At 39.2% G+C, this 11,190-nt stretch overlaps 1 protein-coding gene across 1 annotated transcript in view; it reads right to left on the bottom strand.

Moving 5' to 3' along the window:
• Nucleotides 1-6,173: 6,173 nt before the first annotated feature.
• LOC107742170 (ADP-ribosylation factor-like protein 3) overlaps nt 6,174-11,190 on the bottom strand; it is a 10,091-nt gene continuing 5,074 nt past the window's right edge. Inside the window, exons 2-4 of the mRNA XM_016555069.1 lie at nt 7,940-7,990; nt 6,535-6,720; nt 6,174-6,277 (exon numbers count right to left, since the gene is read on the bottom strand). Coding sequence (XP_016410555.1) covers nt 6,230-6,277; nt 6,535-6,720; nt 7,940-7,990 — 285 coding nt within the window. The 3' untranslated portion in view covers nt 6,174-6,229. The remainder of the gene's footprint in view (nt 6,278-6,534; nt 6,721-7,939; nt 7,991-11,190) is intronic.

The following is an 11,190-nucleotide window of genomic DNA, read 5'->3' as shown; positions in this document are numbered from 1 at the left end:
CTTCTTCAGTCTGTGTGCATTGAATTTATTTAATACACGAGTTTCACAATTTGAGTTGAATTACTGAAATAAATGAACTTTTCCACGACATTCTAATTTATTGAGATGCACCTGTATATGTATATATATATATATATATATATTTATGGTAGTCTCAAATTCTATAGAAGTTTAGCCAACCATGACGACTTCTGCTGCTGAGAAACCCAGAAATGTAAAAAAAGGTCCATGTGGGCATCGTTTTCAGAAGTCTTCTTTTTGGTCCGTTTACACTGAAACGCAACCCCGGAGATTTGTCAAACTCAAACAGGGTCTGCAGCGTTTTCGAAAGTCTTTTTTGAGGGTCGAAAATGCCGGAGAAGTTTAAAAGACAGGCATAATCGTAGCAAAAGTTATGCGATTTAGGGTGTGTTCACGCTTGTCATGTGTGGTTCGATTAAAACAAACTCTGGTGCGATTGCTCTGTTAGTGCGGCTCGTTTGAGTAAGTGTGAATGCTGCCATCCGAACCCTGGTGCGCACCAAACAAGCAGACCGAGACCGCTAAGGGTGCGTTCACACTTGTAGTTCATTTCTTTTGGTTCGTTTGGTCCGGACCAAATAAGAAAACGATACATTTGGTCTTGGTCCGCTTAGCGTTCATACTGGCATTTTTGACAGCGAACCTAAAGATACCGAACCTGAAGGCATAGTGATACGTTCACAACCTGATTGGTCGAGTTTAATGACGTATATTTCGCCACGGAATTCACTGAACACCCCAAACAAAAGCTGTGTTCGACTTAAAGCTGCGCTGCACAAACCGATCGGAGTATGACATCAGAATCGTTATCAAGGCTATCAAAAGCAGTAGCATTTAACACTAGTACATAGATCTGTAGAAATAGGTTATAGAATGAAATTAAAAACGCAATCATTAGCCATGAAGAAGTCTATACTATTTCATTCAGTATAGTAGTTAAATTTTCAAAAAAATTTGGAAAACGTTCATAAGAGCACTAGAGTTATCATCTATATAGCAATGGTTATTAATGAAAACTATAACACTAATATATATAATTGCATGAATAATAAACAACTGATAAAATCATCCAACCCTAACCTTATTAAAGTATTAACAAATTTTGATGCAATAAATATGGTATAATTTAACAATGTTCATCCCTCCAAAACAGAGAAAACATCTTTCACAAACATCTACATGTCTGTCTCATGCAGTCGTGGCCTAATGGTTAGAGAGTCGGACTTGTAACCCAAAGGTCGCGGATTGTGTGGGATTGTCGGTGGGGGGAGTGAATTACCAGCGCTCTCTCCACCTTCAATACCACGACTGAGGTGAGACCCTTGAGCAAGGCACCGAACCAATGTTCCGGGTGTGTGTTCACTACTCACTGCTGTGTGTGTGCACTTAAATGCAGAGCTAAATGCAGTGTGTGTGCACTTAACCCATTTAAGCCCACCGGCAACTATAGTTGCCGCAGTTTATAGTTGTCATTTTCCTTTTGTAAGTATTTTTCTAGATGTTATCCATGTTTTATTTCTCAATGACATGCAAGAAAACAACCAAATAAAGGATTTCAAGAAAAAAAATGTATTCACTTCCTTCCTGTCACATGAGGCTGTCAAGTTTATACCCCTACTTCCAGGAAGCATGGCGAAGGCAACCCCTCCCAAAGAAATGTAATTTTCATGTTACTAATAAGTTTTTTGTTGACAAAGGAGGGGGCTTTGTAGAAAACGAAGCGTTTGAGAGAGGCAGGGCATAGAGGACCTACAATAATGTACTGTATTTGAAAAATAATGTGTTTTTTGAACATTAAAGCATGTCAACATATTCTGTTACACCAAATACACAAAATAATGATCTTTAAAAAAGCATCATATGACCCCTTTAATTTGATAGGAATAAATCTGTCAAAAGGAGGAGATGAGAGGGCAATCTTTCCACAGCTCTACTGCCCCACTTCTGTGTCTGCTTTTGCCATGGGGGGTGGGAATTTCCAGTTTTCAAGGGACAGCAGCAGTTTGCAAACTTCAGTCAGTCACACAAAAGGAAGAATGGAAAGATAAAGAGCTAATAACCTAATGGCTGCACTTTGTTCTGCACTATGTTCCACCACTTTAAGACAAATGGATTTGTTGTGTTTTCATATTCAAGAGATTATAAGCTAGATGCAGCCTTTTTTGGGTTTGCATCGAATGTTCTTGGACTTTAATGCATAATAAATTTGTTTATGAATAAAGATTGATCTGTTGAAAGCAGTTATTATGAGTTAGATGCCAAAAGCTCTCCTCCTACTCAAATTTGACATTGAAGGGGTGCATACAACATATTTGCCCACCGGCAACTATAGTTGCCGCACATTCAAATACGATTTAAGAAAAAAAAAAAAAAAAACCTGGGGAAAATAAATGCAGAACATGTTCACATAGGACACTATTAACATGACTATATGCATGAAACCATTCAGAAAAATTTGGGCACAAATAGGTTTTAAATGCAGAGCTAAATGCACAGCACAAATTCCAAGTATGGGACACCATACTTGGCCACATGTCATGTCTTTTCCTTTCGTTTTCCTTCCATTCCTTTTAAAGTGTTTAGTGAATGACTTGTATTTGTAGGGTTATTTTAGCACAATTCTTAACCCTACCCCAGACCTCACTAATTTTCAAACACTGGTTACGGCCATGCATGTACTGTAAAATAAAGTGTAACCTAACATTGTTGATGTATAATACATCTGAGAAAAACTGTGAATAGTGTGATTTAGCACGAGTGAGAGACAGATAAGCCTAAACTGTCCTCTCGTGTTCATTACTCACCTGTCTTCACACACACACACACACACACACAACACTGATACACACGCGAGAGAGAGAGAAGAGTCTCTAATGGACATCTGTGAGTGGCCTGATCCGATCAGCTTGTGCCATGTGACTGGCACATGGACCCTGTTTACACCTGGCATTAACATCAGTTTTTCACACTCAGCGGTAAATACAGGTGTAAACCGACTCTAAAACATTTTGTGATCAAATCATTGAAACCACGTATGGAGGTAGTCAGAAACGCATGTGAACACATACAGTATGTGTGTAAAGCCCAATACACTTCAGTAAAGGCCTATATTCATTTACTGCATTCTGCTCCGTCTTGCACACAATTGAGAATGCAAGCCTTTCAAAGCATACTGACCATGAGCACAGTTGGACACATTCGGTGAAAAAAAGCTGGCTTTATGTGGACAGTGTGCCCGGACATGAGTGGATGAAAAGTTGGACTGTCTGCGATCTGGAGCAGAACGTGCAAGAGAAATGTACTTTTGGCTGAATGCACAGCCTTTTAAAGTATACTCCGTTTGATAGCAGGCACTAGATTATTATACATTATTTATTATTACATGTGCACTAGAAAGTTTTGTCCTTGTCCAGTTTTTTCTTCAGAGTTATGAGTGATAAAATATGTATATGTACTTGTTTAGAGTAACTAGAGTTAATCTCTTAACTCCTTACACAAGCACTCATCAATGCTATTGTTGTCTTCAGTAGCAGCACCTAATTAGTGCAAAAAAATGCAAGGTGCAAATGCGAGCTGTGCCTACAGAGTACATGTGGTTAGAAAAATTGGGCTGTGCATGTACAATATGCACATTCTATGATGATGACAAAATCCTGGACCTCAGTGAAGCTTCGCCTACTCGCCAACAAATGATCGTTCTGGGACGAGCTGTGAGAAAGCACAACAAAACTTAGCATTGTGTGATTCAAACTTCACTGTAATGTAATGAACACAGGGATTACCTTCGTAACAGTTGCTGCTATCCTTATTCTTTTCATTTGCTTCTTTTGTTGCTCATTGATAATTTGTGTAACATTTATTCAGTAGTGTTCAGCGCTCCCGGGATAGTGATGTAGAGTGTGATGAAATAAGAGTGGGGATCTGAAACCATAGTGCACATTCTTGAGTGCACTCATTCAGTCCCTTAATGCATCTCAGCAAGGAGTGTACAGCATTCCTGAGTTCAAACAGTAGAGAATGGTGCTAGCATTGGCAAGGTCATTGGTTCAGTTCCCAGGGAAAGCAAGAACTGATAAAATGTGTATGAAATCTTCAGAATGGGCTTACGCTTACCTGGTTTGGGGGGGAAAATCACACAAGTGGACTATACGTCAGGGCCAGCATCCTGCAGAGTCTAGCTCCAACTTTCTCAATATACCTGCTTGGAAGATTCTAGTAATCCTAAAGACTTGGATTACTGTTTTTCAAGTGTTTCATCGAGGTTGGAGCTCATATCTGCAGGATAGTGGCTCTCATCGGTGCTGATAGCCTCGTGGGCTGACATACAAGACAACCACTCCTCTGGTGACCCGAGTTCAGTTACCAGCTCGAGGTCCTTTGCCAACGGGTGTTCCATTCCCCTCTCTCTGCTCCATACTCTCTCCTGTTTGATCTGCACTGTCATATCCAAAAAAGGCCCTCCAGGAGCAGGACTGGACACCCCTGGTATAGATTAGTGATTCCCAACCCTGTTCCTGGAGCCCCCAGCACTGCACATTTTGCATGTCTCCTTAATTAAACACCTGATTCAGGCCATCAACTCATTAGTAGAGACTCCAAAACCTGAAATGTGTGTGCCAGACGATCGAGACATGCAAAATGTGCAGTGTTGGTAGGCTCCAGGAACATGGATCAGAACTACTGTATTAAGGGTGATTTTGAATACAGCAAGTAACTGTTCCACTTTGATTCCTGTCAGGACAACAAAGCCTTCAGCATGTAAAATATATTAAAGTCAAAAAAAGAGTTACTCAGAAAAGTACTTGTGTTCTAGTGTTTTAGCAATGGCTCCCAACATCGCACATTTTGTATATCTCCCTAATGAAAAGCACCTGAATCTAATCAGTAGAAACCTGACATGGGTGTGTTACAAAGGAGTAATGCTGTGTTCAAGTCCTCCTGGGACGTTCGTACTTACCAGTTGACAAGTCGTAATTACGACGTCAGGTGCGTTCAAGTCAGTTTAGTCGGCACAAGATGGCGGTGTACCTTCTTTTAATAAATTACAAGAAAATACAACAGGGTCTGCATTTTTTTACTTGGATTTCATTAACTAGCTGCGTAACAAGAACATGACCAATTTAAGTTTATAGGACAACTAAACTATCAATTTAAACAAAAGTTTACCGTCAACTACAGACGTTGCATCCATCGATTCCGCCATGTTTCTCATTGACACACCCCCAACTCGGAAACTCGGGGCTTAAAGAAAATTTCAAGTTTCCCACTCGTAGATACGATCTATCCGACATGACTTGAACGCACCATAATCCCAAATGTGCAGATCTGTCAGACCAGGGCTGGGAACCCAGAAACCATAACTCTGATGGGAAGAGTCAAACATCTAGAACTGTTTTCAGCCTTCCAGAAGGGCCCTAGAATCATAGGGCCCTTCTGGAACCCTTTTTCTGGATTCTGTTTGAATGGTTAAGTTAAATTGTAGTCATCAAATAGTATGTCTAATTAATTGAAACCATAAAACTTATACAATTTAACAACAATTCATTAAAAGTTTAACAAAAATTACATTTGAGCGTGTAACAGACAGGGGTTCTGTGCTGAAGAGTGTTTTTTTTCCTTCTGTCTGCAGTCCTGATCTGCCCGTTCAGCAGAATTTCCTTGCCTCGCCATCTGTCTGAATGCTGACTGCTGATTCACCTTGAGCTCCAGCTGAGTGTCCAACTCCGGACGGAGGAAGAGCGCGAGAACACATGCAAGTCAAGGCTGGGCCGCTGGGTTTTCATCATGGCAAAACACTCAAATCATGTAGCTATGAAGTGGGCTATATAAATGCAAATTGTATTGGAGATCTATTAGAGGTCTTGGAAAGAGAGTCATATGTAAATGTCCCATAAGAGCAAAGCGTAAGGGGGGCATGACATTTCCCGACCAGGTGTCGAGTGCTGCCAATCACAACACACACTGGCTCAGCTAACCAATCACAGCACATTTCGTATTTCAGAAGGCGGGCTTTCATTTGATACAGGAACTATTCGAGCCGTTCATGCCAGACTGGGGAGAGAGGTGTTGTAATAATGTAAACTATGTGAAAAATAATGTGTTTTTCGAACAACCTAGTATGAGAGCCTGTTCTAGTACACCCCCAAAACAAAATTAAGACTTTGTAAAAGAGCATAATAGGACCCCTTTAAATTCAAACTCTGGTCAGTCATTTCTTCCTGGTGGGAATGTTCCTGCAGAGCCAGACCATCCCGTCCTACAGCAGACAGAGAGCATGACTACATCAGTGTCTCTCACATGAACACTATGTGTGTGTGTGTGTGTGTGTGTGTGTGTGTGTAGCTGGTAATCCCTACATTATGGGGACCAAATATCCCCACATAATTTACTGGAGTAATACCAGTAAATTCTAACCAGAAAGTTTTTTGAAAACAAAAATGCCTGTGGTTTTGTGTGAGGGGTAGGGTTAGGGTAAGGGGATAGAAAATACAGTTTGTACAAGTGTGTGTGTACCTGGACTCCCTCTGCGGTGAGAGCGGAGCAGGACTGGATCTGCCATATCCGGTCTCGTATGGTGTGCAGGTTCAGGCTCTCTGCGATCTCTGCCGCCGTCGCCGCCATCATCATGTCCTGCTTGTTGGCAAAGATTAACAGGGGCACCATGTTCAGTTTCTCCTCATCGAGCAGCTCTGCCAACTCCTGATGATGGTGGGCATTTCACACACACACACAAACACACACACACAGTGATAAGCTTTAGCAGACACCACAAAGTTTACTGCACACCTATTTCACACACACACACACAAACACACACACACACACACACAGTGAAGTGAGAGAGAGAGAGAGAGAGAGAGAAAGAGAGAGAGAGAAAGCCATCATTTAGTGAGGTTGGGTTTTCAAAAAGAAAAGTGTCAACATTATTAGACTGGCTGATGGTCCACTGACAACATGTGGTCTGTTCCACATATCGCCTAACAATCTTTTCATATTCAATTAAATGTAAATGAATCATGTAGCTATGAAGTGGGCTATATAAATGCAAATTGTATTGGAGATCTATTAGAGGTCTTGGAAAGAGAGTCATATGTAAATGTCCCATAAGAGCAAAGCGCCGCGCCCGAGCCGATTACCGGAAGAGAATGCCAGCGCCTCGTGGTAAATCATGGTGAACAAGGTGAGAACTCTGGAAATTGAATAGTGAGGTGGTGCATTTTGACTTATTGTAAATGCAAGAAAGATGCACAGGTGCAAAACTGCAGGCTAAAATGAGTCTAGCACTGAGGGAGTGTTTTGTGGCACAGAGGCCTGTGATACAGTTAAACTCTTCTCACTGATCACTATTTCCATTACAAGTGGATAAAACATGACTGAACTTGATTGCTCATATAACTCATAATGTGCTGTTGTGTATGAAAATGGTTTTCTGCCCATCAGTGTGGCTGCAGCACAATAATAGTGAATGCTGAGAAAGGTGTCCATCTAGTGTTCATCATGAAGAACTGCAGGTGCAACAGAGAAAGTACTGATTCACAAGACAAACACAAAGAGGCACTAATAGTTCTAAACGAAACTTGTTTATTACCAAAAAACACCAGTAAATTGTCAGACAGAGACTGTCATCATCAGTGACCGGATGAGATCATTAGTGTGAAAACCTGGGCTATAAAATATTCTCTACAAATAAATACTGTACTTGAGCATCCCATCAATAACAAAAACCCAGCTGGTGCTTGTCATTGGCCATTTTACGAACAGGATCAATATGGGGTGCTGTGTGTACATTAATGAGGAAAAAAAATTAACTTAAATGATTTTAGCAAATGGCTGCAATATAACAAAGAGTGAAAAATTTAAGGGGGTCTGAATACTTTCCGTACCCACTGTATAATACAGACAGTGATGAAGGTCTCACCTGTGCAGTTTCATCAAAGCGTTTTCTGTCTGAGCTGTCAATCACATAAATCTGTAATAAATCAACAGTCATTAGTGTAATCTCATCTGTTTGTATGAGGTTAACAATTGCTGATAGAAATAATACTGGATCAAATAAAATTCACTTAAATTCAACATGAAACCAAATTCACAACCCCTTTTACTTCTGCAGTGTCATACAGACGTACCACGGTATAAAGCCCACCGTCAGAGGGTCCATCAGCATCCAGAGCATCTTTTAACCCAAATCTATGCTCACTTCATATTTAAGCATAGATTAAGGACCTCTCTGTCATATATTTTTTTTAAATGCAGAAGTAAGCTTTTCTGTGAATGTGCGAGACGTCAGATTCATCAGCCGCTACAGGTAAATAACTAGAATAACAAAGTGCAGTAAACAGTGAAACTATTTGCGCTACAAAACAGTGTGTTTATAATTATGACAATACATTAAAGTAATATGATAAGAAATACCAGTTTGTAATATCAAGCATCATAGACCAGAGGAGAACTGGCCCCTCGACTGAGCCTGGTTTCTCCCAAGGTTTTTTTCTCCATTCTGTCATCGAAGCAGTTTTGGTTTCTTGTCGCTGTCGCCTCTGGCTTGCTTAGTTGAGGACACTTCATTTCCAGCAATATCGTCGACTTGATTGCACAGATACTATTTAACTGAGCTGGATGATGACATCACTGAATTCAATGATGAACTGCCTTTAACTGAAAATTGAGTGTTTACTATTGCCATTTTGCATTATTGATTGGTAATCAAACATATATTGGTATAAAACATAATTGGTGTGAAAATCTATAAAAGACAGCTGGGAAGTCATTTGAAATGTAGCTAGTGTCATGGCTGATCTCGCTTTGCTGGAAGATTTGGCAAAGCATGCACTGCGCAGAAAACGCCTTTTCAAAGACCACGCTGATCTGTTTAGTGAGAGCACAGAATGGCTTCTTAGTCGGTACCACTTTCTTTGCCATGATTTAGATGAGGACATATAGGCTACATTTAGGTGATTTATAAAGGGAGGTGTTGTCACCATATATGGTTCATTAGAGGCATTTCTGAATGCAAATGACCATGAACGTGAACGAGCATGGTGCTTGAGAGCATGTGTGATCAACAATGATTACTTACTGCTGTGCATATAACCACATGCGCACGTTTAATAAATACAGATTTATTTGTACTTACATTCTAAATTTCATCCGTAGGACAAAATATAGAACCTTTTCTACGCACTGTTGATAAATGAGGGCTCGGGCATAAACCTTGTACGCACAAAATGTGCATAGAAATGTGCATATGCAATTTTCCACGCACAAATCGGGATTTATATAAAAAAAATGAATTAGGCGTAAATATGTGCGGACCGTACAGGCCATGCGTACACACTCTTTTACGGAGTGAAATAATGAACAGAATGATTTTAAAGTCTGTTTTACATTTCATGTACACATTTAGATTAAATATGACACTATCATTAATGGAGTTAAGCACTGAAATTTCATGAAATCATTATCCAGAAGTTACAACATTTTTTATATGAAATTGAATAGGCTAGAAATATTTGTAGTGGATTTGCTGCTTTCGAACAATTTTCCTGCTGTTTTAACGTTTTTCACCACAGCAAGGATGGCACATGACAATTGTGTTCTAAATAGCAAACCTCATTTTTCATATTTTTGAGCGAATAATGATCGTTGATGTGAACTTGACTTCGTCTGATGGCGTTGGAACATAGACGATAATGACAGACATAAGGACGCGCCTGGGCCCCGGTTACTTTTGAGGTCTGGTATACAAATATGACATGGGCTAGAAAAATACATAGGCTATAAGGCTCATATGTATGCACGTTTAATCATTAAAAGATCGCAATCTCGATTCAAACACATGCGATCTTATTCCTAAATGACGGTGATTCTGCTATGTCTATTAAACCTTTGAAATCATATCACATCGGAATATTTAAACCTGCTTTTGCGCAGCCGCTGATCCAGAGAGAGCAGCGCTCATCATGTAAAGCTTTATGTTTGAAACAGCTTCACAAACAGTCTACACAGCAGGCTACATTTCTGTGTTGCAAACATTAAATACTAACAAAAGTATTGGGATAAAAGTTTATAGTCCTGATATAGACTCTGATGTTGCGGGAGCCGCGATCAAAATGGGTCTTTGATAGTAATAATATGCTGCAAATAATGATTGTATATGTTACATTATGCCAGTAGGTGGCGAACAGTGACTGTTAAATGTATTTGATGTCTAAATCATTCATTCAAGAGATTCAAAACGAAACAAGTCTTCATTTATTTATTTCAAATGATTTTATTTTTTACATAATTAGGCTAATTCGTTTAAATTAATAAATATTTTTAAATAGACTCATTTATAACATTAATAAAACATTTTGTCCGAAAATCAAGTAGATTACATACTTTGTTTGGTTGTCTGTTTTGTTTTCCTACATTTCTGTGTTGCAAACATTAAATAATAACGAAAGTATTGGGATAAAAGTTTATAGTCCTGATATAGACTCTGATGTTGCGGGAGCCGCGATCAAAATGGGTCTTTGATAGTAATAATATGCTGCAAATAATGATTGTATATGTTACATTATGCCAGTAGGTGGCGAACAGTGACTGTTAAATGTATTTGATGTCTAAATCATTCATTCAAGAGATTCAAAACGAAACAAGTCTTCATTTATTTATTTCAAATGATTTTATTTTTTACATAATTAGGCTAATTCGTTTAAATTAATAAATATTTTTAAATAGACTCATTTATAACATTAATAAAACATTTTGTCCGAAAATCAAGTAGATTACATACTTTGTTTGGTTGTCTGTTTTGTTTTCAGAATTGTGGGAGAATCATAACTTAAAAATACATTGGCTAATATATGTGGCATCTAACTAATACCATTAGTACTGTTAATATTAAAATTAGTTCTCCAACAGATGACAATATACAGTGAAAAAATTCTTATTTGGGTCATATTCCAAGACGTAGGCTAGAATCTGTTGTTGCAAAGTACAGTGAATATCCACACCGTTGCGGTGACTGACTGCCACACATACTCCTCAAAACATTAGATTCATCCGCACTGGAGCTGTGCCGGCACACAACCTACGCAAGGAAGATAATTCCGCAAACAGCTGCAATTGCAGGTTTTCAAGCACAGATGGTGACAAAGAGGCAAAATTTACGGACTGCAGCTTTAA

The sequence above is a fragment of the Sinocyclocheilus rhinocerous genome, unplaced genomic scaffold (assembly GCF_001515625.1).
Source record: "Sinocyclocheilus rhinocerous isolate Xijiao unplaced genomic scaffold, SAMN03320098_v1.1 scaffold1971, whole genome shotgun sequence".
NCBI classification, from domain to species: Eukaryota; Metazoa; Chordata; class Actinopteri; order Cypriniformes; family Cyprinidae; genus Sinocyclocheilus; species Sinocyclocheilus rhinocerous.
The sequence above is the reverse complement of the archived record's forward strand: the minus strand, read 5'-3'. Positions and strand labels throughout refer to the sequence as shown.